We start from the raw sequence: 27,427 nt of genomic DNA, 5'->3' as shown, positions 1-27,427 counted from the left end.
CCTTTGTCTGTGAAGTTCAGGGCCAGTGCTCAGTGGTTGGCATGCTTGGGGATATCCAGCCACAGTGAACTGATTAACCCCAGGGAAGCTCAAAAAAGGAATGGTGTCTGTAGGGGAGGAGCAGGTGCCAGGTGCCACTGCCTGCTGGGCCATGTGTCTGTTAAAAATACTCAGTTGCCAACACAGACCTTGATGAAGCTTCAAATGATGGGGTTTGTGGGTGGTGGTGGCTGAGCTGTGAGGCCAGCGGGGCGTTTGCGCCAGCTCTGGACACATCTCAGGTTCCTCTCTGATCAGGATTCTGAAGGATGACAACAGGTCTTGATGTTTTGCCAGATGGGGTTGTTTAATGTGCCATCCAGTCCCAGACCTGCTGGGCTAGGACTCCTGCACAAGTACAGAGCCCACCAGCCAGCAGAGGATTCTACTCTATGCATTTATGTTAGCTTTCGGTGGTATGCCAACAGTCCTAGCCTGAGCCTGGGGCTGGTGAAAGGCCCAGACTCTGACCTTGGCCTCAAGGTATCTACAAGGCCACAAAATAAAAAGATAGATTTATTGCTGCAGACAGGGCCAAGGGGCCAGACCTGGCAGAGGGTTGGCTGGCCATGGGCCTCAGGTGCTCTCCATCAAGAACAACATTCATGAAAGTCTATGCAGGTAAGCAGGGATCACCAACAAGACTTTTGCCTGTGAGCCCTGGGTAGATCCAGAGGCTAGGGAGATGTGAGTTTTCTAAGGATTTGGGGTCTGTCATCCCACTCCTTAAGAGGCTTGATATCTCTGTCTCCCCAGTGTGTGTTTTCAAGCAAACTAAACCCCTATTCTTGGAGCCCCTTTTCTAAGATACCTCATTTCAGGGTGTGGCATCTCTGGAGAGAGGCTCTTGCTAAGGAAGGAGCAGACTATTGAAGGGCTTGTGTGGTTCTTCAGAGAATTAGCTCCTCCACAGGGTGACTAGAGTTCACATGTCTTCTCCTGCAGGCTCCCTTTGAGCCTTGTCTCTAGCGTGGAGCTCTGTGGTTCTCGGAGCTCAGGCAGCTCATTGGCAACAGGGTCTGGAGAGGCCCCACATGTCCCATCATGACTAGCACAAAGCTCATCCAACACTCCAGACCATCATCACTGTACAATGAGAAACACAGGCTCACACAGAGCTAACAACGGCAGAGTACAAACTCACTGGCAGGTCCCCACACTCCAAGCCCAACCCTTACCCCTTCTCTTTCAATTACAACCTGGAAAAGTGACCCTTGCAGAAAGAATGGCACCCGGTGAATCTCCAGCTCCCAGACCCACAGGCTGAGACTTCCTGCTCTTGTTTCTAATGAGGCTCAAAGACAGGAAAGGTAAAGGGGCCACAAGCAAGAAGATTCAGGTACCCATGCTCAACCCTCCATCTATCCCAGAGACGCATGTCCCTGGTTGATTTGTTCACATTGTCTGTGGCTCACGCAGTTACAGAACAAGCTGAGTTTACCCTCCATTTGATGGGTTTGTGCACAAAAGACCATACATCCTCTGGTTAAGCTGGCAGAAAGAGCCTGTGGGAATCAAGCTGGTGGAAGGAAGGCAGGAAGGAAGGAAGGGGAAGGAAATGCCACTTTTACTGAGCACTCCTGTGTGCCAGGAAGTGCTGAGACACCCCCAAAGCCCACAAGCAGTGGTGCTTTCCCATGCACCCCTCCGAGCCTTGGAAGGTTAGAATGTGTCCCCACACAGACTTGGGGTACAGGTCAAGTCATGGTAGTCACCAAAGAGTTCTTTGGAAGGAAGTGGCATGGCTAATTTTTTTTTCTTTTGAAAAGCAGCCCACTGGCTGCCAGTCACTAAAGATGAGGGATATATTAGTGATTTTTGTTGTCCCTGCGACCAAGTACCTGACAAGAAGCAACGTAAAGATGAAGGAGAAAGAAAACAGTCCATCACAGAAGGGTTGCTCATGTCTGTGCTGTCAGAGCAGAGAGAAACAAACGCTGGTACCCCTCAATTCTGCTCCCACCCCTTTCCGGTCAGAGCTCCCAGTCCATGGGTCAGTACCACCCCATGTTTATGTGGGTCTTCCCTCCTTAGTTAGACACCCTCACCAACACACCCAGAAGTGTATTTCCTGAGGTGGTTCCAAGCCCAGTGAAGTGCTAATGAACATGAACATCATGGTGGGAGAACTTACCCTCCTGTCCTTTTCTCCCTCCCTCTCTCCCATACCCCCCTTTTTATCAGCATGCCAATCATATGATTTTACTCAAAGAATAAGAGAGAAAACTGGCAATACAGTTCTGGGAGTTGTCAAGAAATGAGTGGATGAAGACTTGCCCAACCCTGGCTCCTTAAGTCACCAGGAGGGACAGCGTAGAACCAACCTAAGTTAAATCACAGGGACAGAGGACAGAGGACCATTCTCCCCTCTGCCTGTCACCCTCAGAGGAATAGCCTCTTCTCCTCTGTCCTTTCTTTATTATTATATGTAAGTACACTGTAGCTGTCTTCAGACACACCAGAAAAGGGCATCAGATCTCATTATGGATGGTTGTGAGCCACCATGTGGTTGCTGGGATTTGAACTCAGGGCCTTTGGAAGAGCAGTCAGTGCTCTTAACCACTGAGCCATCTCACCAGCCCCTCCTCTGTCCTTTCTTGAGCTGTTTCTTCACTCTCCCCTCTCCCCAACACCATCTGTTCCTTTCTATCAACCATTTTAGCTGTGTGGCCACACACACACACACACATGCACACATACATACACATACACACACTGACACACACATACACAGACACATACACTCTCTCTCTCTCACACACACACACACACTGACATACACATACACAGACACACACACTTTCTCACACACACTCACACACACATACACACTGGTTCAAACAAACTAGAAGATCCTGCTCATTCCCCCCAACCTTCCCCCCCCCTCCAGCCCCTTCCGCTTCCATTCCTCCTCCATCTTAGTTGCCTCCTCTCCTATCCATCCTTTTAGGGCACGGTTTTACATACCCTGCGTCCATTCCTCACTTCAGCCTGGACCACAGGGAATCCATTGCCTTGGAAACAGCTCCTATTATGGCCACTAGCACTCCCCACAGGGCTGTGCAGCAGACAGTCCCCCATCCCCACCTCCCTGGGCCTCTATAGAGGGTGCTGCTTAGCTGAGCCCTCAATTCTTGGGCTCTAGGACTCCACTTGGCTCTGGGTATCCTGCCTCTCATCATCCTCGACTCTCCCTCCAACGCAGAACCCAGCCCTCGTTCTGGGTGTCCTATCCCCTTCTTCATCTCCCCAGGTGACCCATCTAGTCAGAGCCACAAACTGCAGCTGCACATTGACAAGTCCCATGTGTGTCACTGTCCCATTTCCAGCTCAGGCCTGCCCTTTGAAAGTCAGGCTCAAGTACCAACTGTCCATGCCTCCCTGAATACCCTCATGTGGAGGAAGGACCGGGCTCTCAAAATCACATGCTCCCTAGTTACTGCCCTGAGGGTCAGTTATCCACTCTCTCAACTTGGTTCTTGTTTTTCTCTGTTCTGCATGTGCCCAGCAGTGATTGGGGCCATACTCAAGGTGCCCACACTTCATTTCTGCCTGTCTCTTGTCAGGAGTCCCAGGGTTCCCACCCCACTGCCCTCACCATTGCCCTTCCAGCTGGCAAACTCAACATTATCTCATAATAGCTAAGGTAGCAATGACCTAACATAAAGGCTCTTTGGACTCAGTATCTCATGGTCTTTATTGCCTTGGTAACCGATGGTTTCCTCTAAAATGCATGTTGCATTTCCCAAGTGGAAACAGAATGATCAGATGTGAAGACATCAAGAAAAATAGGACAAAGCTGGCATGTCCTCTGTGAGAGGCCAGCTACCTCACTATCTAGCCCGCAGCAAGGAGAAGTCAGGGGTCAGCTGTGTCCACTGCTGAAGGTCAGAAAAGACTGGAAGTGAGTGACCCTTGACCTCTGCAAAGTGCAGATCACTGCTGACCTTCACAAAGCAGCTGCCAAGGTAGGAGAGGTTCCAGGATAACTGGGATGGAACTGGGTAGGAAGGGAGGGGAGAGACCCTGAGCTAGAATCAACCGTTCTGGGAGTTGGGTTTTTTTTTCTTTACATTTATTTTATTTTTAGATTTTTATTTTAGGTGTATGACTGTTTTGCCTACATGTGTACCATCTGTTTGCTTGGTGCCCATAGAGTCCAGGAGAGGGTATCAGATATCTTGGAACTGGAGTTTTGATGGTAGAAGATTGGGAGCCACCATGAGAGTGCTGGCTCACAATTGAACCCAGATCTTCTGTAAGAGCAGTGGGTATTCTAAACTGCTGAGCTATCTCTTCAGCCCCAATTTGATTATTTTTATTTCGTGTGTACATATAAGTCCATGTAAATATATGTACCTGTACTGGCTGGTTTTGTGTGTCAACTTGACACAAGCTGGAGTTATCACAGAGAAAGGAGCTCCAGGTGAGAAAATGCCTCCATGAGATCCAGCTGTAAGGTATTTTCTCAATTAGTGATCAAGGGGGGAGGGTCCCTTATGGGTAGTGCCATCTCTGGGCTGGTAGTCTTGGGTTGTATAAGAGAGCAAGCTGAGCAAGCCAGGGGAAGCAAGCCAATAAGAAACATCCCTCCATGGCCTCTGCGTCAGCTCCTGCTTCCTGACCTGCGTGAGTTCCAGTCCTGACTTCCTTTAGTGATGAACAGCATGTGGTAAGCATTGAGTGGTAAGCTCAATAAACCCTTTCCTCCCCACTTGCTTCTTGGTCATGATGTTTGTGCAGGAATAGAAACCCTCACTAAGACAGTACCATATGCATGCCCGATGCCTGAAGAGGCCAGAAGATAGGCATTGGACCTCCTGGAACTTACAGGTCACTGTGAGCTACCATGTGGATGCTGAGAATTGAACCTGGGCCCTCTGCAAGAATAATAAGTGCTCTTAACTGCTGAGCCATCTCTCCAGTCCCATCCTGGAAGAGTGTGTGTGTGTGTGTGTGTGTGTGTGTGTGTGTGTGTGTGTGTGTATGTGTATGTATTTTTAAACAACTATTAAAACCGAGCTATCCAAGGAGTGATTTGAAGTGGAAAAAAACTTGGCTGTACTTATCTGAATGAAGTGAGGCTGAGAATGAATGGGGCCAGGGCTCTTCCTGGGAAAGGTTCTGTCCTCAGCATAGTGTCTGGGTCCTTCTGACACAGGCCTATTGGCCAAAGGGTGAGTCTGTGAGCCTCCCTCCTTTATCTTTAAGGAGTAGGGAGGGAGTTTGCTCACAGTAAGACTTTGGTATCTCTTCTCTGTGTTCCAGTTCCAAGCTGAGGCTGGCTGTTCCTGCTCGTGGCCAGTTCTCTGAGGGCCTCCCCTAAATGGATCTGGGCTCCCTGGACTTCACTAGCTTCTTTCATCACTTCCTCAGACCTCAGCACACACATCTCACCTGGACAGGGCATGTGCAGCCACTGCTGTCAGCCAGGTGCTTCCTATCCATCCCAGGAGCTTCTTCTATGCCAGCCACGGGCCTGAGTTCCCAGCTTCCCTTACAGCAAAGGCACTTGAGTTAGAACAGTGTAGTCATTTCACTCAAGGAGCAATATAAAAAACTTGGGTGTACTTATGTGAACGAAGTGAGGCTGAGTACGTGTGTGCACAAGCACTGCTTCACAGAACGAGCCCTTCCTCAACAGTAAGGCAAATGCAGAGAGTTGGATGGAATCCAGAACACTGCCCCTAGGTGTCCCAGACGCTGCCTGGAAAAGGCAGGCTTTGTTCAGCTGTGAAAGTGGCAGGGAACACAGAGAGAAGACATTAGGCTGAGAAGTCAGGGCAATCCACAGGGGCGAACACTGTACAAAAAAGAGCATTGCCCTAGGCCCAAGTCAAGAAGAGACTTGATACAGTATTATGGAAACTATCTACGGTGTGCCAGGGCAGGGACCTCAGAGGTTCACCAGACAGGGTGAGTGCTCACTTTTGAAGATCAGGTGGATCTGACAAAGGGTAGAATCACAGGCAGCAGAGTGTGAAGGAACCTGGGCAGGTTAGAGCCAGGCTGAGTTAAAACTGTGCAGATAAGAGCCACAGTGGGCTATATAGGAAGAACCATGTGGAAAGATGCTCAATGGCCCTGACATTGGAGGGTGGAGGGTAGGATGCAGAGATAAAGGGAGAGAGAAGCCATTCTGAGACCTTGACTACGTCACACAGACACCAGAATCTAGGGATTGCATGGAATTCAGAGAGAAGGCATCTGAGGTGAATTTGAGGATTGAGTGTGAAGGTTTCATCATCGGAAGTCCAAAGGTTGGAGGAGATGCCGTGTGTGGTAGTTTGAATGAGAATTACCCCATATTTGAATGCTTGGTTCCTAGTGTGTGTGTGTGGGGAATGTTTAGAAAGAATTAGGAGGTGTGGCCTTTTTGAAGGAGGTTTTTTATTGGGGAGCTCACTGCAGATATAGTTCTCTGTCTCTGTCTCTATCTCTGTCTCTGTCTCTCTCTCTCTCTGCCTACTGCCTATAGATAAGATGTGAGCTCTCAGCTACTGCTCCAGCACCATGCCTTCCTGCCTGCTGCCATGCTCCCTGCAAGGACAGTCATGGACTCACCCTCTGAAACTGTAAACAAATCTTCAAACGCTTTCTTTTTGCCATCGTCACTGTCTCTTCATAGCAGTAGAAAAGTAACTAAGACACTATACATGGGAAGCACAGGCCACAGGCCTTGCTTAGCTGTGCTGAGTCTGTGGAACTGCAAGTGTCCTAAGCGAAGATCCCATAGGCATCCAGAGAAAAGGCCTGGAGCTCAGAGCGAGGGCCCAGCTCTGATCCCAGATATTGCAGCATGAGCAATGAGATGTCTGAAGCCAAAGAGATGGATGCTGTCAGCAAGGGAGACAATCTTGGCAAGAATCAGAGTCTCAGTGGTCACCTGGAGAGCTCTGACCAGCCTACCTCATACATCAGCTGTCAAACCACCCTGTCCACTTCAATCAGACTGGCCCTCCAGCTGTCTGTCACCCCACCCTGTCCACACCACCCAGCCTGGCCCTGCAGCTCTGGGAAGCCCCCCTGTGGCTGCTGTGGGCATCTCAGCCCTCAGCACAGAGCTTTGTATTGCTACCTTGCTTTGGTCCACAAGCAGCTTAAGAACTGGATGACACTTTGATCCTAACTGGGTCACTATGACGTCTAGCCCGAAGCACCTACAAGGCACAGATTAAGTCTATCCTCCATGACAGATTGACTAATTGGTCAGCTGCTAAAACCGGGGGTCAAGGAATGTGGCTGGTGATCCGGAGACTTGAGGAAGCTAGACACACAGAGCACCTATCTTTCTACACTTGGCTTATTAGCTCACGTGAACAGGTCCTGTTTGCACCTGCACAGATACCATGGAGAACTACCCACTAGTAGATGCATGCAAGGCAGATCAGAGTCCCACCAGTGGTAATGACTGAATGCTTTAAGTTCTCTTAGGAATAGAGATGACTGGGATTGTCCCCCGCTATTCCCAAAGTCTTAGACTACACAATTCTGGAGTCAGTGGACAAGACTCCAGGGCCAAGGAGGGTGAGTCAGCAGCTGGCAAACTGTATAAGTTATATACCAATCTTCCCCCAAGTCCCACGCTCCCAGAAATAAGACTCAGACTCAAAATATATTTACAAATACCTTGGCCATATAGCCAGTATCTTCTCCGACTAGAATCACAACCTAAGATAACGCATTTATTCTAACCTACATTCTCTCACGTGGCTGGTTACAGTGCTCAGGTACCATGTGTCTGTCTCCTCACATCTTTCTGGGCTGATCTCCCGCACCTGGCTCTATCCCAGAATCCCTTCTGCATCCTGGATGTCTCGCCTTCTATTTCCTGCCTAAGTCATAGGCTTTTTAATTGACAGGTGGTACATCCATATAATACGCAAGATATTCTCTCTATAGAAGACAGTGAGCTTTCTCTCTGGGCTTTTGCTGGACTCTGAGCAGGCCTCATTACAGACCCCTTTCCAGTATGTACTGCTGTGAAACAAGACATTATAAAAGTGTTACAGAGAGGAAAAGAAGGCGGCACTGAGGCTAAGAAGAAATGGTTAGTGTGGACAGATAGACTGGCCTTAAGCATGTGTTCAGGATTCTGGAATAGGTGCACCCTTGGTGACAGATGAGACAAGTACTTGGTGAGTCTTAGTCCCATTCATGAGATGCTGCAGAGGCGTCCTCAGAGAGGTATCAACACAAAATGCTCCCCTTTTCCACATCAGCAAATATTCCCAGTGGGAAGCAGCTACTCCATGAAAGAAGAGGTTCACCAGAAGCAAGGGTAGGAGGCACAGTAGAGCCTGGGTGGGAGTCGGGGGAGGGGCAGCAGAGCCAAGGATGGAGAGAACCTGATTGCAGACACCACGTGACCAGCTGGAAGAGTGAGGATGACATTCCCTGAGAGCAGAGTGAGGCACTTCCGATGGAGACAGAGATCTGGGCACAGGTGGGCCGGTCGGTGTTCATGTGATGGGTTTGTGGGAGCCATATCCTTCCTTGGCCTCATGGGGCTTATGTCATTGGTAACAAGCCTGTCGCTATCCCCATCACAGAGTGACCGGGTGGCATGAGGGCACATAGCCACACGAGGGCGCTCTAGCCAAATGTCAGGCATAGGAAGCCACTGTACCCAAGTGGAAAGAGGGTCAGGCTCTGAAGCAGAACCTATGGTCCTGTTTTTGTCAAAGAGGTCTTTTTTTTTTTTAATTAATTAATTAATTTTTTTATTGTGGATGTGCTTCAGGGATGTTTGCCATCTTCTGACCCTGTACCTGTCATAACAACTCCTGCCCCCAAGATCCCTTCTACAAAATGCCAACTTTCCAGAGACTCCCACAGCTGTCACTGTGTGTTGCCATGAGGTAGTCACTTGTAGATGCTGGAGAGCAAGAGTCCCCAGTGATGGCCCATGCTGTCGGAGGCTTGTGGTAACTGCTCTCATCAGAACAGTAGAGAATCGGTACCACCCTAATCACAACAGGGACGCAGACACAGGACCCCAAGACAGACACCATGGTACCTGCTCACAAACACGCGGCCACACAGAACACAGAGTGCACAAAAAACTTCCACAGAGTACATCTGAAGACAGGTGCCCTTCTAGAGCCTGGGGTACATGGGGGTGTGTCCCAGAGTGGCAGAAATCATGAGTCCTGGGCCTGCCAGTGGGCAAGGCAGAGACAGTGTAAAGGGCATTCAATGACTCTTCAGCACCGTGGGAAATGGGATGCTCCCAAGGTGGCCTGGGCAGGGCAGAGGCAATAAACTCTAAAGGAAACAGTAGTCCAGACTGGTGTGGAGCTGAGGACTCCGCATCACTTCAGTGTCAGATGAGAACCTGGACAAGATCTGTGGACACAGGCCTGGAGAAAGACCTTGGCTCACTTCAGATCGTCACCACGGATTCCTGGTGGCATTTGCAAAACAGATGGTCTTGGAGTCCCACAGTATAGGGAGGCCCTGTGAGGACTACAGGTACCTTTGGGGACCCCACAGCCAGGAGCCACTGGCCACCTCTGTGTGAGGTGGTGGAAAGTCTCCACACAGGAAGCAGACCGCAAACAAAGCATGAACCTTACCCTCCTTCGAAGATCTTGACCCTCGCCGGCTCGCCTCTCTTGGAAGTGGGAGTACCTTCCTCGGCCTTCCCTTGCTTTTCTTCCTTTTCCACTTGAGTTGGGTCTTTCTGGCTCTCTGGGGAAACCAGCGACGGGAGGTGCACCTGAACTCCGTGGGGAGGATAGAACCAAGATTGGTTAGCCTTGCGTACTGGGTCAAGGGCAGAGACACGTGTGCCCGCATGGCCTCTGGTTTTCACTCGACTCCCCTCCACAGATTCAAGGACTGGCCGCATAAGACAACATTTCCTCTAGGCTGTGTTCTGACACCCTCTCAAGATCATTTTCCCCTGAGACGCACAGGTGGGTTTTTGTGTTCTATGTGAGTCTTGGGGTCTTTGGGGATATATCTCATTCACCTTGGTTTACTCCAGTACTTACAACAGAGATCGAAAGGACAAATAATGTGAAGAAATAGGTGAAGCCTTGGCTCTGCCTCACGGGTTAACTGCGGTGTTCTCACGGTCGGATTGGAAAGCCAAAGCAGCTTACTAGGTTAAGGGTGTGGCTAAGGGTGTGGCTCCAGCAACTCACAGGTCTCCTGCTTCCTGCACTAGCCCTCCTGAGCCAACACCAAAGACCACCGGGGTATCCACTCTGTACAGCAATGGGACCTGGCTCTGTGGGGAGGGCGGACACTGATTGTGAACTTCCAGTATTTTCCAGCGTCCTGAGAATATATTCTCTAGATCTGAGGCTGGGGGGGGAGGTGTGTGTGTACATCTCTACGTAGGATGCTCGCGACCATGGTGCTGAGATAAGGAGTATCTTGGGAACCAGCAGAAGTGAGTTACAATGCTAAATAGATCACTGGAGGCTGGGGTACCCTTAGATAGGCTACCACACCCTCTGGGGTTTGAAGCTAAGAAAGCTTTAGGCTGTTTAAAAAAGATTTTATTTTTAATTGTGGTGTGTGTGTGTGTGTGTGTATATGTATGTGTATACATAATATGTGTATATATAATATATGATATATATTATATATATTATATGTGTATATGTGTGTATATGTAAGTGCATATAGAATATGTGTATATATAATATATGGTATATATTATATTATATATATTATATGTGTGTGTATGTGTGTGTGTGTGTGTGTGTGTGTGCGTGTAGGCATGGGAATCTAAACTCGTGTCCTCTGTGAAGAAGAGTAAGCACTCTTGACTAAGGAGCCATCTCTCCTGACCTGGCTGAGGCCACCTTAAAGATCCATTCAGAAACTAACTTCTGTGACTCAGTGAGCCCACAGAATCTCTCCCAATGGGAGGGGAAAATGGAAACCAAGTTCAGGTCTAGGCAGCTGTGCTGGTGGAAGCCAAGCGGTTAGACTTCTAGGGCACACTTCACATTTCCACCATGGCCTGCAACCCACAGAGTAGCCAAGGGGTCCATCACAGGCAGGTGCACAGTGTGTCCCTTGCTACCTGATGCTACTCTGGGGAGGCCGCAGGAGGTGGGATTGGGTGGCAGCACAGTTCCAGGAAACAGTGCCTAAACTGAGTGGGGTAGAGGCCTAGGATCCATGTTAGCACTGAATAGTAATGTGGGTCATGTTAGCTTAGGGCATACACATAGCTTCACTGGTCAACACTGTTATCCACCCTCATAGCCTTGAGCTAAGTTAGCACCACCCCTCATTTTTAGATGAAGAAACCAAGGCACAGGGAGGTTAGGTGAATGGCCCATGGTCACACAGCTGGATATGTGAAATAGTGGGCCTCAAACCTGGGCAGTTCAATCCTTGCTCCCATTACGGGGCTATGGTTCTTAGAGTGAGGTCTATGGAGGAGGAAAAAATGGAAGAAAATGCACAAGAAAAGAAATGACTGCAAGATGGATGGTTATACAAGCGTGAGTCTCTCTAGGATCTAAATGCAGGTGGCCAAACTCAGTGTGACATGGACTATACCTGCAAGATGACAGCTAAGCCAGGTTTCCTAGTGCTTAGATTAATGCCATTTTCATAATGGCCAGGGGAAGAAACCAGCTACAAGGTGACAGCAGTCAGTGGAGTGCGCAGAAGAGCTTAAACTGTAGTCAAGTATGGCTTGGGTGGTGCTGGGGTTGGCAGGGGGTGACCCTCCCATTACTGGAGACATGTAAGCAAGGGAGTAGGGGCTGTAAAAAGGCCTCAGCTTACAGACCATGCAGTTATATTAATGTGCAATATTTGTGCACTTTGGGCAGGAAAATTTAAATTCTAAGGAAATGTCTGTAGGTTTTAGCTCATTTTAGGACAGCAGCAGGATGAAAAAAAGACTGTCAAATTTAGAGATGAGAAACCAACACCTCTTTTGTCTTATATACCTCTGATACCTCTCATCAGGGGACAGGAACAGTTCAGACCTGTTTCAAAGGGTTTTGGAGTGAGCTCCAGTTCTGAATCCGATCTTTGCCATTTACTGTGTGGCCTTGTGTAAGTTACGTAGCCTCTCTGAACTTTGGTCTATTTACCTATTGTACCCTAGTTTCCCAGGGTGTTATGAAAACAAGAGTAAAGTTTAGCACAGTCTCTGGCACACAGCAGGTGTGTTTCCAATGTAATTCTGCCAGCATCTTGGCAATAGCCACAGTTTGCAGTAGTTAATCAGAAGTGGAAATCCCATTCAGAGATGTCTGTGGGCTGCCGAAGACATCAGAGAATAAATTTGGAAAGCAGTTTGTGAAGAATATCCAGCCGAGCTCAGGCACCTCTGATATGACTTTCACCCTCGTGATGAAAGCAGATGGTCTAAGCACCTGGGAAGCTGCAGTCACAGGTCTGCTCACACATCTACAAAAGGAGTCTGGGCTCGTATCTGTATGGGATTTGGTCAAAGCACCTGGTTGGAATAGTTACATGTGGAGGTCATTAAATTTGCAATTATCTTTCAAAAATTTCATTCCTCAAGTAACAACGAGGGGGGGGGGTAACAGACAGAGACAAAGAAGAGAAAAGAAAGGAAAAGAAAAGAAAAGACAAAAGAATAGAAAAGAACTCTTTTCATCCAGCTTGGTCTGCTTAGTTCAGATTCTGGAACTGCCAGATGTTTGTCCCAAGTCCTTGACCTTGTTCAGCCTCTGAGCCCAGGTCCCCTCACCTGTACAATGGAGGAGGTGATGCTGCCTTACAAGTGGAGGTGAGAAGGGACTGGGTTCCAGGGTCCAGCACAGGGCTTGGCACCAAACAAGACCACTGCTCATTCCACAAATTCCAGGCATGGTTTGAATGTGAGAAGTCCCCATATAAACTGGCGCTGTTTGGGAAGGTTGTTCAACTGTCAGGAAGTGCACCCTCACTGAGGAGTCTACTGTGAGGACCTTAAGATTTATAGCCGGGCTCCGCTCCTTATTCACTCTCTGCTTCCTGAATGTGGAGGCAATGCAACCAGCCAACCTCTACCATGGCTTCCTGGCCACTATGCATTGTATCCTTCTGAAGTTATAAGCCAAAATAAATTCTTTCCCTTAAGCTACTTCTGTCAGGGTATTTTGTCACACTTGGCTGGCACAGGTCACGGCCTGAAGCTTTAGGCTGGCTTTTCCTGTGTAAAAGTGTTGTCTTTTTTATGCAAATTGGAATTTTTGAGTTCCAAATCTCTTAAATTATATGGGAAACTTTATTGCATAGCTTCCTAAGTAGCCCAGGTCAGAGGCAGTGGAAAAATGAATGAGTGGCATTGAAAGCCTATTGCTAATCAGTAATGCAGACAGCCCAGATTGTGACATTGTCTCCTACAGGTGGAGAGGTTTACTGCAGCCCAGTCCTATGCACCATCTTACAGGAAAGGACTGTTTTAGGAGTGGGTTGAGTCAAATGTGGAAATGAGACAATTTTAAGGGGTAGTAGAGGACAAAACAAACAAACAAACAAACCAGCAGATATAGATAAAATTTAAAAAGCAGAAAGAAACTAATAAGATGGAGAACCACATGGGAAAGGGCTGGAACAAAGTTCAATAATTTATCAAAGCATCCTCACCAATTTTCCCAACTCTGTTCTTTAGAGACTCATTCTTTATTTTCCAGAAACAGAACTTTTGATTTTTCTAGTAGAAACTTCTGGAAAAGTAGCAGCATTTTGCTGATAACATTATTGCAACTATGTTAAGGACACAGGGGACGCAAATCAGTGAACATGTTTTCTTATGAGGTCAAAGCTCCCAGAGAGAAAAACCTGCCTCCTACTCCAAACTGGCTTTAATTCTACAAACTTAGCATGAAGACAATGTGGCTTTAAAAGCTCAACATAAGCTTTTGCATTATTTGGTGGCTAGAACAAGGCAGAACTTACCTCTGTCATGCGGGGCTTTCGGGAGTTGGATGGAACCAGCCTTCCTGCCTCAGGATGCGGAGCTGTGGCCATGGTATATGTCTCTTTGCTCACCTTCTGCTTAGATCGCAGGAGGGACAAAGCAGCTTTAGTGGAAACCCCTGGAAGGTTGGGGTTGTACAAACTTATGCACCAACCAGCGTAAACAGAGGACCTCCTATCTGCATGCTGGATGTGATTTGGCTTAATGTAGTTTAAATAGCACCAACTGACATTAGTGGTTGTGTGGAGGCTGGGGAACTGCAGTACCTTCTTTGAGTCTGTACCTTCTTGCAATTTGGCTGGTTTAGGGGAAGTATCTGACAGAGGCAGAGAACTAGGGGATGTCAGGGGAGGGAGGTCAGTCTGTTCCTTTGGATCTTCTTTCTTTACACTCAGTGGAGGCAGACCTCTTCGGTGAGCTTTGCTAGATGGTTGGGCATATTCCTTCAAAGCTTCTGAGCCTGGGGCTGTCCCATGGGACAATGTGGAATGAGAGAGGGGAGAAAGTTCTGTTGGGTCGGATGCATCTGAAGACAAGCTGGACAGTGTTTCTGCCTCCCTCCTGCTCCGGCCCTGGCTGCCCACATGGGGTTTCTCTGTCTTCTTCCTGCCCTCTGTACTTGTCAGCATGACACTGCAGGTACTCACAAGCTCCAGTTTTTCATCTGCCTTGGAAGCTTCCTCCTCCTTCACCCTTTTCTGCTGCTGGGTTTCCATGGTAAGTTCAAGACTGCCAGCTGGGGAAAGGACGCGCTTGCTTCCACCGGCTGTGGATGAGCACCCCTCCAGGCTCAGGGTACCCTCAGAAGATAGTGACGTGCCTTTCCTTTCAGGTACTCTCAGATATGGTGTCTGGTAACCTCTGTTCTGTTCCTTGCTTATGCTAGATGGCCCAGGCTCAGCCTCATACACATCAGCCCCACAAACAGTCATGATTTTGGAGGAGGGTTCCTCATACTTGGTAAGAGCAGTGCTTGCTAAGCTACCTGGATACTGTGTGACCAAGATCTGAGACAAAGTGGTGTACATGGCACTTCCATAGGACGGCATGTGGGTCTGGATGCGAACAGGAACAACCAGTGACACCAGAGCATCTGGACAGGCAGGCAGAGCCAGTGGTGGGGCTGATGTGGGAGCTGGGGAAGTGGTCTGGGGAGTCACGGGAGGCAGCTGGACGTCACTGCTATATTCTGTGCTGCTGGAGGGGCCAGGGGGTCCTGTTGCCAGAGGGGGTAGGCTGGTTTTGACTGGGGGCAAGTGGCTTTCTATTTCACCAGGGAGCTGCAGTGCAAACTGGGATTGCAGAGGGAGAAAATATCCAGAGAGGGTTGAGGGGGTAGGGCATGGCATGGGGAGAAAGGAAGGGGGCTGCTGGAAGGGGATATCTGCAGAGTGAGGCAGGAGCTGGGGGAGATGGAGCTGGCTGGGGTGTAGCACAGTAGGCTGTAGAGGAAGTGGCGGGGCTTGGAACAAGGTAGGTGGGAGTTGGGGCATGGAGTATGGGGAGGAGAGGAGGCCGGCCATTGCTTGGGTAGGGAAGAACTCAGATGACTGCTCTTGCTCCTGAGGCAAGAGCTGTTGCAAGGAGAAGAGGGAGACTGGAGGGGGCAGCTGGGTGCCAAGAGGTTGGAACACTTGCAGAGCTTCTGTGTAGGGTGGGCTGGACCCCAGTGAGGGCCTGTCCTGCATCTGGCTTTTGCCTCCCGAGGGCCCAGCTTGTGTAGTGGCCGCAGAGATCTGGGGCACAGAGCTCTTTGTGGAAGGCTTGCTGGCTGAGGGCTCCTCACTGCTCTCTTGTCTTCCCTTGGGAGTGGCCTCCAGCTCTGCTTCTGGAGGTCTGTTCAGGGAGGCCTGTCGCACCAGAAAGCATTTTCTTCTTTCTGGCGGGGCGGCTGGGGGTGGTGGAGCTGCAGGCACTGCTACAGATGGCCCTGTAGGGGACAAGCTGCCGTAGTCAAAGGATTTGCTTCGGGTCTCAGTCATGTGTGAGGAGTGGGGCACATTGGGGCTCTGCTCTGAAGCTGACCTTCTCATCTCTCGGGCATGTGTGTGGTGGCTGGGGACAGTCAGCATGTGGGTGCCCAAGGTTTTGGAGCGTGTGTCTGATAGGGGTCCAGTGGTCTCAGCTTTTCCGTGGTCTTCCCTGTCAAACGAAGCCGAGCGGCTGGAGCCACTCAGAGAAATGCTGCTCTCCTGGCTTGGGCTTCGAGACAGAGGCACAGAGGACTCAAAGCTGGACTCCCCTGAGGACTGCGCCATCTCAGCCAGGCGGAGTCTTTTTTTCTTGGGTGGCAGCTTCTCCGCTGGGAGCTGGGCCAGTGTCTGGCTGCGCTGGGGCCACTGGAACTCTTCTGTCTTCTCGGGCTCCTTTGGGGGTGGCTCAGGCTCCGTGTCAGGCCTGTCCGGTTCTTCTGTCACAAGGATCTCTGGAACCTGAATGTTGGGCTGTCGGACCAACCTCGGCTGCAGGGAGTGAGCTGAGCGCCCGTGAGGGGCAGGTGGTGGGGATGAGAACTGGGCCAGGGCCTTGTCTTCTTCCAGGGAGCTGGGCTGCTCCAGCGGGTCAGACTTCTCAAAGGAGCTGGTGTGCTGGATGACAGAAATTTCTTTGGACAGTGTTCTCCTCTCCTTCCCTGGTTCTGACCCAGCTCCTGGCTTGGGAGTCCTGGGCTGGAAGCTCGTGGGTCCCTCTAAAGAGGGCACTGATTTGCTTGCTTCTGCTGGTGACTTGGTGGACTCCAGGGAAAGGTTATGAGCTGTGTCTGATGGGCCAGGGCTGCCAAAGGCAGGTGGCTCTTCCTCATCCCCAAGGCTCTTTTCCTTCCGTCTCTTTCTCAGCGGAGTGAGTTCCAAGGTGGCCCCCAGTTTATAATGCATCATCTGGGACCAAGGCTCAGGCTCAGCCTTTTCCACTTCATGAGCACCTGCAGAGTGGGTTTTTGTGATCTGGAGCTCAGAGCAGTAGTACTTCTTATGAGCTTCATAATTATCTCTCTTTTTGTACCGAGCACCGCAGATGGTACATTCATAGTTCATGCCTTTTGTTTTGAACCCCTTCTTGGTCTTTTTGGTAAGGTCGCTTTCCTTGGGTTCTGGTTCATCGGAGGGCTTGGAGGTGGGGTCTTTGCTGCTTGGTCCAGGCTCCTCGGAACTGTACTCACCTCCCAAAGGTAATTCAATAGCTGGCTGGCGCTTTAGCATCCGTGGGTGGGAGGTAAACACGGGAGTGTTGCGGCTGGGGACCTCAGGGTCAGCAATGTGGTCGTCAAAGGAGTAGCTACCACGGAAGGTGTGGTGGGGGGTGCTGATGGTGCAGGCAGCAGAAGGCATTGAGTGGCTTCTCAGGAGAGGCACAGGGTGCGTGGAGCTGGGTGGGTGCTGGAGGCTCAGCAGTGACTGTTCCTGCTTTGTCTTTTCACCGTGGGACAACAGTGACTCCCGGTAGAGGCTGGATTTCGGGGACTCCACGCTGCTGCGCCTGGTTAAAGAGCTCCTCCTAGGCTTCACACTGTCGATCTCACTGGTGTCCACCACAGCTTCATTGATGGTGATGAGCTTGGTGATATGTTCAATCACTTGTGTCCTGGGCACAGACAAAGGTACCAAGCTGGGCTTGTCTTCAGAAGACAGAGGCAGTAGGGGCTGGGTAGAGGTGGATGCCAGCATGGAGGTCCGCTGCCCAATCCGTCCACACTTGCCGAAGATGATCTCTGCGTAGGACTTGGCATTGGTGTTGGGGGGGCTGACCTGCTGCTCAGCGCTCTCAGAGCGTGAGAAATACCCAGACTCTGTGCTGCCTTTGCTCCCTGGGCTCAGGAACGTCTGCTCCTCGATCAGCTTTTTCCTCTCACTCAGGCGGAGTGCCAGCTTCTGCTTGATGGTGTGCGTGTCTTCTGGTTTATGGCTCAGGGGATGTTCCGATGAGGCTTCTGTAAATGGGGTGGGGTCCTCCAGCGATGGTGCAGTGCTTGACTGGGACAGGGAGCAGCGTTCTTGGCTGGAACCATGGCTCCCGGAGCTGTACAAACTACTTGAGAGCAGGGGGTGCTTAGGTTTGGGGAGAATATCTGTGGAGGGACCTGATGTAGCACCAGTTTCCTCCTCAGAGTCTGTGCTTTCTCCCTCGGTGGGTTCCTCAAATTCTTCCCCAGGGATCCTCTCCATCTCCAGCCCAGGGGGGTACATCTCACTGCTGGAGCCAGAGGCCAGGCCGGCTTTGATACGATGGGCATGGGACTTCCTGTGCTTGTAGAGGTTACTCTTGGTCTTGAAGGAGAAGCCACAGGGGCCGCAGGGGTAGGGCCTCTCGCCGGTGTGTGAGCGAATGTGTTTCTGGAGCACACTGGGCTTGGCGCAGGGTCGGCTGCAGTATTGACATATATACTTGCCTGGCTTCTGTGGTTTCCTCTCTTTCTTGTGTGCCTCTTCTGAGGGCTTCAGGGAGACCTGTGAGGGACGAGGCACAAAGACCTTAGGGATGCCAGGCAGGTCCTCAGGAGGGAGGATAGAAGCATGGGATGGGAGGAGCTGGCTCTGCGGATGCAGCCCGGGGGCCACAAAGGAGCCCGAGGGTCCAGGTCTCATGGGGTCAACAAGCTGCCACGTGGACCCCTCAAGGAGATGCTCTGGCTTGCCAGGGGACATGAATGCTGGTGTCAGAGGGTGCTGCGGAAGCTGAGAGATGTGGACCGAGGCCTCAATGGATGGCCTCCGGGGAGGCTTCTGCTGCTGGCCCGTTTTCTCCTGAGAGGGGCCTGAGAAAGGCTGCGGGGCTGGGAGCTCCTGGGTAGCACTCTCGGAGGGAGCAGTAGTGCCGCTGCCTGGGTATGGAGTGCTGGAAGAAACACTTGTCTGAATGGCCTCTCCTTTGGTCAGCCGCTTCCGGGGACTTCCATCAGTCTTCTTGGTGCTCTTGACACTTTGGTCAGGATCCATGACCTTCACAAGACTTCAGATGCTACTCAGGGAGTTTGGGGTAGGTCGCATTTATGAATAATCCAAGTGTCCCGAGGTGTCTAGCTTTGGCCACATTGGTCAAGAGCTGTGGAAGCCAACCCCACGGTGGCTTTGGGGCTGGGCTTTTTATCCCCCCAAGTGTCAGTGGCTGCAAGTGGAGCAGGTCCTGGGGCCCAGACTGTTCATACTGGTGTGGCGTAGCCCTCTACTCTGCAGACAGAAAGCATACTGGCATTTTTCTGCCTGAACGTCTGTCTTGAAAACTGCATGGAAGATGTCAGTATTGCCATTGAGTGGACTTGAGTGACAAGTGGCCCCCACGAGTCCCCTGTGTGCTATACGAACAGCTGAAGGTCGGAGACATCCGTGTCCATGGGCCTGTCATCCCTAGTCCAGGCCGGAGAGATGCCACAATGAATGCTGGGGCGGCTCTCTTCTGCCCTTGAATTCTGTACTGGAGATTAGCAGCCTCGGAGGAGAAATGATGGTCTTCTACGAGGGAAAAAAAATACACACAACAGAGGAAAAGGATTTACTGAGGCTGTCCATAGGCCGGGCAAATGGAGTGCAGTTAAAGCTAGCTAAGACTTCTTAAAAATTAGCCAGAGACATTCACACAGGATGCAGCACCCCTATCTCCCCACACTCAGGCTACACCAATGCCTCCACAGAGCCAGTGTTTCTGACACTGTCTTGTAGGGTTACTGGGGGCTAGAGACCTGGGCCCCTAACCCTGCCCTGTGACCCAGCCCCAGTGAGCCTGGGCCTGCCAAGCCTCTGCTGTGAATCTGGAATAAGGGTAATAGCAGGTCCTGTAGCCTGCAGCAGAACACCATTAGGAACTGGACAAAGATGCTGCTGGATGGGGGAGAGACAGAGGAAGTGCCTGAGGATGCTGGGACGAGCTTTCCGAGGGATAGATTGTTAACAAACACACTCTCTGGCCTCAGATCTGTATGGCTTTGAGAAATATCACTCATACTTACCTCCATGCAAATCCCTATCTTGTGTTTCTGAGCAAAGCAGTTAAGGTTGGGACATAGCCCATGGTAACTCACACTGAGCCTGGCTGTGACCACCAGATTGATTCAAATACTCCCAAGGAAATGAGGGATTTTTCTAGAGAGTTCCTCCAGCTTTGCAAGCTTTTTGCATGTGTGTGTGTGTGTGTGTGTGTGTGTGTGTGTGTATCCATGTCCTGTAACTCATTCTGTGGACCAGGCTGGCCTCAAACTCAGAGATCCACTTGCCACTGCCTCCCAAGGGCTGAAATTAAAGGCTTGTGGGACCAAACAGTCAGGGCCACACAGACCCTCTGATTTTTGGGCTGGCACCCTCTGCATCTTGCTTTACCACATTGTAGGACTGGTGTTGCCAGAGCCTTGGAAGGACAATGTGGACTGAAGATATGGATGCTGGACATCAAAATACTCAGGACTCAGTAATGTCTCTCAGCCTTCGATTACATCAAATTCAGATGTGGTGTGAGCAAGGTATTGGCTACTCTTCAGTAGAACCAGCTGACCTGTGACCCAGAGATGTGAAAAGCAAATCTCTTTCCCATTTTGCTTAGTTCTGAGCATGACTGAAGTGACAGGAAAAAGCCACTTTTTTAGATGACTAATGGAGACACTGTATAAACAACCAGAACAATGGACCAGAGCTTCAGGGCTCCCTTTCAAGCTACGGAGGGGAAAATGTGCTTTAGAGATTAGCCACAGAATAGCCACAAGGTTCATGTCATTCACCGGTGAGGCCATGGTACCTCAGGAGCCAAATGACAACCTTGAGGAGAATCTAGTTCTCAACAGGGAATTGGCTAGCACATCAGGCCAGTCAGCTCCTATTCTGGAAGCTTCCACAGGCTTGACTATTGAAACAACCCAATAAGGAAGCAATCAGAGCTCACTAGGACTAGGGCCACCAAGATCTCAGGGTTAATCATGTGACATCAACAGGTTCAAGGCCAGGTGGTCAGGCTCCTGAGGGTATCGGGAAAACTGCTTTGATATCCAGTGCTATAACTACATGGTCCGGGTCTGGAGTGGACATCCTGGAGCTGGGGGAGCCAGGAACTGGGCTCTGTCAGACCAGATAGGCCACTTACACTGTCAGGACACCAGCTGGAATCTATTTCAGGCTCTAGGCTGAGGTGCCAGGGCTACTGCCCAAGTGAGGTAAAACTGAGGTGACAGAAGACAAGAGCTTCATGCCCAGGGAGCTGCTATGCCAATTTAACCCCAGAGGTTAAGTTGAGGTTTCAACAAGGTTCATTGCGAGTAATGAATGAACTTTTACACACACACACACACACACACACACACACACACACACACACACACACACACACAGACACACACAGTATACCATAGTGTGGTCACCAGTTTTACTTTCAATAAAACTTGATCTCAAATTGCCAAGAAAGTGAACCTTGCCACTTTCAATAGCTGGGAATCCAGGAATCAAGACCACAGGCCAGACAGGATACAGACAGCAACCATTCTCACTTCATGACACACGCCATATTATCAGCTACCTCTGAAGCGGTTCACACTCGTGTGTGTGTGTGTGTGTGTGTGTGTGTGTGTGTGTGTATGTGTGTGGGGGTCCTCACTTACGAAGGAAAGTAAAAGCGAGACAGAGCGGGTATGAGGATGTTGTCCTGGAGATTCAGGGTGAGGCAGTCAGAGAGGTACAGAAGGGAGCTGGATCAGAATAAGGTCAAGGCCAAGCAGAGGTGGTCCCTGGTTGGGAATGAAAACACAGCTGTGACTGGAATCTCTCCCAGAAGGCATTGGTCCTTCTTAGCATATAAAACTTCAGCTTTGACTCATCTGTAGCTACCCAGCTATGGCCTGTTCTTTCCCAGGCTCCTTTGTTCTCGTCCTGGCCAGCTTCTAGGTCCCAGCTAACAGGACAGGTGTTTGGCTTCCACTTGCCAGTTTTCTCAGGGAGGAACAGGGTGCAGGATGGTGACTTCCCACCTGAAGGATGAGAAACCACCTCAGGGACAATGAATGGGCAGGAACCTGAATCTGCTCCAAGAGCAAATCATAACTCTTTGGCCAAGCAGCAGTTACTGGTCCCTTTGAGCAGCTGAGCACTAACCTCACTGGGATGGGTCACGAATCTCTGAGTCTTTCCCAGCTCCCGGAGGCTCCCTGCCCTTCTTGGCTTGTGGCTCCTTATGTCTTCAAAGCCACATTGGCTCCAATGGAATGACTTCACACTAACATTTGTCTTGCTTCTGCCTGGATAACCCATTAGAGATCCTATCAGGCCCAGCCACAAAGTCCCTCTTGCCAGGATTGGTAATCTATTCACAGGCATCAGACATAGAAACAGGGTGTCTTATGCCCACCAGAGTCTCATCTTGTATCTTGATCTTCAGTGGGGCTTAGGGTATCTGGACAAACTTATTAGCCAAGGAGTTTTCCTTATTGGCATATGCAAATTCTCCATAGTCGGGTATCTGCCAGTATCTTCCTCTATGACTCTAAGTTCAATGGATATACTTGTATTTAGCATGCAACCTATTTGTTCCACCTCATTCTTCTAAGTCCTCCCCTCCCCCAGTTGTCCATCTCCAAAAACTATCCCACTACTCTCTGTGGAAGAGAGAATCTGGTAATTAGCCTCACCAAGCTAGGGTGTTTCTCTTTTCAGGACTTCTCTGTAGCTCCCCTCCGCAGAGAGACTGAGCCAATGGCATTTAACCCTATCATAATCGGGTCCCAGCCTCTCGGCTTCTTCTGCCTTCCTACATTTCCTTCACATTCTGCTGTTCCAAAGGCAACGAACCATACAGGCTGCCTGGAGGAAGAAGAGCTTCAGCGGGGCCTTCAATGATGGGACACAGTTGAGTTAGATCTGGAAGAAGGGAGGTGGTTTATAGGTAGGTGCATACGCAAAGAGAGCTCAAGAGGTTGACATGTGGATACAGGATGCTGAGATTTGGAGATCTGGTACCCAGAGTGTCAAGGAGGGGACTTCATGCTGCCCTGGGATAGGTTCCAGACTTCGGGATGAGTTCCCATCTCAGTTCCAACTGCATGAATAAGTATGTAAGTACAGAAAGAGAAAAAACAAAAAACAACAAACAAAAAACCAAAGCGTCCTCCCAGCTCCAGCCCAGGGCAGCCACAGGACCCTCAGATGACTATATGCCAGGAGTAAATCCAGATTAGGGAGTCTGAGGGGGCAAGGAAAGATTGTGGGCATCAACCCAATATTCCTACCTCAGCTCCAATTGTGAGTGCTCAGTGGTATCTCACATGTGCCTGGGGTCACGGACTCCAGGAAAGAGGAAGTCTTATCACCAAGATGTGCTGAGGGACTAGCCCAGGTTTCTGGGGTGATGCCCCCTCAACCTCCCTAATGCAGCAGTGCATGTCTATCTGTGTATATATGCGCGTGTGCATGCCACCTATGAATGTGGGGCCTAGGAAAGCTTGTGGGAGTCAGTCTTCTGCTTCTACCACGTGGGTCCTGGGTTCAAACTCAGAATGTTTCTCAACCAGTAGCTCAAAGCCCTCATTCTTTAAGTCATTTAAGTCTTAAGTGTCTACCCTGGGCCAGGTCTGTGCTTAAGCTAGTTCACCAGCAGCTTCTAGTGAACATGTCTCTCCAAGACTGGACAGGACCTGGGCCTACAAATCTTATTTCCAGCGCCTGATCTCAAGCATATCATTTAGCAAAGTGGGAACCCACAGCTGAGACTTACTACATGCCCGCACTGTCCAGCATCCATGTATTGACGCTCACCCGTGTTCCTCTTTTGCTCAAAGGCTTCTTGCTTTTAATCAGACAGGGAAGAAGCAAGGTGGGAATTGAGTCCCCAGCACAGGTTGATGCCTGGGAGGTCACTGGGTGCTGATTTGGCCACGCAGTCTGAATCACTGCCTTTGGAAGCCTCTCCCAGGAGCCACAGCCCTGTAGTTATGCCAGATATGTTCCCAGGTGTCAATCACCAAGTGACCATGGTGACTGCCATGGTCTGGACCTGAACATCCCCAATGCCCCACAAGTAAAGGTCTGGTTTTTACTTAGTGCTCTGGGCATGTGGTGGAAAAATAGAAGAGATGGGGCTAATGAGAGATCTCCTTCAGCGCGCTTTGGGGGGGGGGTGATGTGGGACCTTGATTGCTCCTGACTTCTGTTTCCCAGACACTGTGAAGTGAGAAGCTTACTCTATAGTGCCCGCCCATCTGCCACAGACCCCATGTATTCACTACAGTCCCCTAAACTATAAGCAAAGGAGGCCTTTTCTCTTTTTAGCCTTACCTCTTTACCTCAGGTGTTTTCTTATAGTAAGGGAAGCGACTAACCATTAGCCTCAGGGTGGGAAGTCTCTTGGACCATGTTTGTTCCTGCAATGATATAGGAGGGTGGGGTTCTTTACTCTCTGAGAGACTCTTAAATAATTTCCTTTGGACAACTGATCTCTGATTCTTTTCTTTTCTTTCTTTCTTTCCTTTCCTTTTTTTTTTTAAACTCTCAGGTAATTCTGAGACCTAGAGAGAAAGCTTTTGGTTTCTGAGCACTGGTCAAAAAGCCACAGCCAGTTTGTTTGTATAGAGAGGGAAGTGAGTTGTGTCTGGTTGGGAACTGTCTTCCTGTTAGACCCAGGGACCAAGGTGACACGATCATCATCAGAGAGGCTGACATGGAGAAACCAGGAGCAAGATTCCCAGCCATTGTGAAGCAGGTATAACGCTGGAGCTCCCGGTCCTGCTTACGTCACCCTGAAGCACTGGCACAGTGACAAGAGGCAGCGATGGATACACTCAGGTTCTGAATCTGGACTGGGCCCTACATTCCTGCTCATGTCAGGACAGTCCTTAGGGATTTAAATAAATCAACTTATCTGTTCCTGACAACAACCCTGCCACCAGCTGCCTTTATCACGCCCGCCTTACATATTAGGAAACCGAGGTACAAAAATCACAGAGCTGCCAAGGAGCAGAGCCTACAGCTGAGTCAGGGCTACCAGGTGCTTTCTGCAATGGAGGCCCTGCAGGGCCTGGGCCACACAGCCTTGCAGACAGGACTCTTCTCTGAACTCAAACCCTGACTCTGAGGGCAAAGCATACCACTCCCAACAGCCTTTCTTCCCGCCATGTGGGCTGGCCTTATTAAGAACTTCTGTGTGTTTTCATTTACCTGGAAAAGTGTCTGCCATGCTGATGTCTTGCTCTCATGATGCTGAAAATGAGCCAGCATTGGGGTCACAGCTCATGTCGGCAGGGGCCCAGTGGAGCCCGGATGCTTGTGGCTAATTCATCTACTAGGTTGCCTATTATTATCCACCTAGTTAGCATGCCACCCTCCTACCTTGTCATTTATTTATATCTACCTTTCCTAGTAGCATCCAAAGCGATGTCTGGACACTGAGAGAACTCAGTGGGCATTTGTGAACTTAAGCCGACCTACTTATCTTCAATGGGCCAGGAAGTGCTACTGAGGAGACCCTGGGGAAGACAAGAGCCTGTCAGGAGACAGGGTCAGACTCGTGTCTTCTGGCCACTGTGCTCTGCCAGGATCACTGCCTGGAACAGATCTGGATTCTACAGCAGCCTGCATGCTTGTCAGTTTCCAGTAGCTCTCCAACTGTCTTTTGACCACATTTCATTTAAGTGACGTTGGTACACAAAAGGTACATCCATCCGCAAGCTGCCTGGTAGCTAGGGTTCTTCTGTCTACCATGAAGGGCCATATATAGAACATGGGACAACAGGGCCAGTGGCAAGACGGCTCAGTGGGTAGGGGTACTTGTGGCCAATTTCTGAAATCTACATGGCAGAAGGAGAGAACCAAGTTTCAAAAATTGTCCATGGCACACATATGCTCACACACATATACACAGTAGATAGATGAGTGTGATAATTTTTTTAAAGATTTATTTATTTATTATATATAAGTACACTGTAGCTCTCTTCAGACACACCAGAAGAAGGTATCAGATCTCATTATAGATGGTTGTGAGCTACCATGTGGTTGCTGGAATTTGAACTCAAGACCTCTGGAAGAGCAGTGAGTGCTCTTAACTGCTGAGCCATCTCTCCAGCCCCAAGTGTGATAATTTTTTAATTAAGGAAAGAACACACTACAACATACACACACACACACACACATACACACACACACACACACACACACAGACATACAGACAGACACAGGCATGTGGGTGGGTGCACACACATCCTATGAGTATACTAGAAGGACAGGTCACTGTTGCTTACTATGCCCACAGTGAGTCTCTCTCTTCATACCTGTGTGGCAGGTGGACATCACTGTCCCAGCAGTGGCATGCAGCCATGATTGCTCTGCAACACACTGTTTTATTTATCTGCTCCACCTCAAATGTTACATGGACCTCCTCATACAGGGCCAGTCCAACTGAAAACAGCCAAAGTCAACTCAAATTGGAAACAATACATCAACACAAAAGTTAAAACTATAAAACTCTTAGAAGAAAACATACAGGAAAAACTTTGTGATGTTGGAACTATCAATGATATTTTAAATATAACACAAGGCAAAAAAAGCCAAAAAGATGAAACTGGACAGCATTGAGATCAGTAACTCCTACAAATCAGCAGAAGTGGGTGAAAAGCCCATGGAATGAGAGAAAGTATCTGTAGGTACAGCTCAGACAGAGCTCATTCCATGCAGTAAAGAATGCCTACAAACCAGCGACAACAAAAGCAAGGACTTCTGCTTTTAAAATGGCCAAGGGACTCCAGCAGACATTTCTCTGAAGATCTTTAAGTGAGTGATAAGCACAGGAAACGATGCCTAGCATGGCTGATTGACTATAGGAGAAAAGGAACTCAAGCTCAGAATCCAATCCCATCTCACCCCCATTAGTTAGGATAGCGTCTATCAAGAAAGGAAGGAACAGTGTGAAATGTCACACCGGCTGCCTGTAATCCCAGACCTCAGGAGGTGGAAACAGGAGACGCCCAGGGCAGACCGGCTAGATTAGCCCAATATGAGCGCTCTGAGTTCAAATGGGAGATCATGCCTCTCCCCCCTCTGCCGCCCCATCTCTGCCTCCCTGGCACTGAAATTACAGGTGCACAGCTCCTTTTCTTGTTTTTATGTGGGTGCTGAAAATCCAAACTGAGGTCCTCATGCTCATGCAACAATCACATCACCCATTGGGCCATCTCCCAAGCCTCCCAAACAGCAATGCTTTTAATAGGATCAGGAAGGAGATCAGCTCAACAGCCAGTTTGATTGTGCCATAAAGTTTTTCTCCCGTGTGACTGTGAGATCCAATTTTAGGTTTTACATTTAAGTTTTTAATCCACTTTGAATTGATTTTTGTAGGTGTGGTGTAAGGTAAGGCTTCAGTTTCATTCTTTCATATGTGGATATCCAGTCCCACAATCACATTGTGCACTCTTGGCAAAAGATGGTTGGCCATAAATGTATGGGTTTACTTTGAGCTCTCTATTCTGTTTCAGTGGTCTATATACCTAATACCATACTGCTTTGATTACTGTAGCTTTGT

General features: G+C 49.6%; 1 protein-coding gene across 4 annotated transcripts in view; it reads right to left on the bottom strand.

Moving 5' to 3' along the window:
- Nucleotides 1-27,427, bottom strand: part of Hivep3 (HIVEP zinc finger 3) — a 397,924-nt gene that overhangs the window by 20,024 nt on the left and 350,473 nt on the right. For all 4 annotated transcript variants that reach the window (XM_031378480.1, XM_031378483.1, XM_031378481.1 and 1 more), the window contains 2 exons: nt 13,933-19,401; nt 9,618-9,760 (listed from right to left, as the gene is read on the bottom strand). In XM_031378480.1, coding sequence (XP_031234340.1) covers nt 9,618-9,760; nt 13,933-18,888 — 5,099 coding nt within the window. In that variant the 5' untranslated portion in view covers nt 18,889-19,401. The remainder of the gene's footprint in view (nt 1-9,617; nt 9,761-13,932; nt 19,402-27,427) is intronic.

This window comes from Mastomys coucha, unplaced genomic scaffold, assembly GCF_008632895.1.
Source record: "Mastomys coucha isolate ucsf_1 unplaced genomic scaffold, UCSF_Mcou_1 pScaffold18, whole genome shotgun sequence".
Lineage (NCBI taxonomy): Eukaryota > Metazoa > Chordata > Mammalia > Rodentia > Muridae > Mastomys > Mastomys coucha.
The sequence above is the reverse complement of the archived record's forward strand: the minus strand, read 5'-3'. Positions and strand labels throughout refer to the sequence as shown.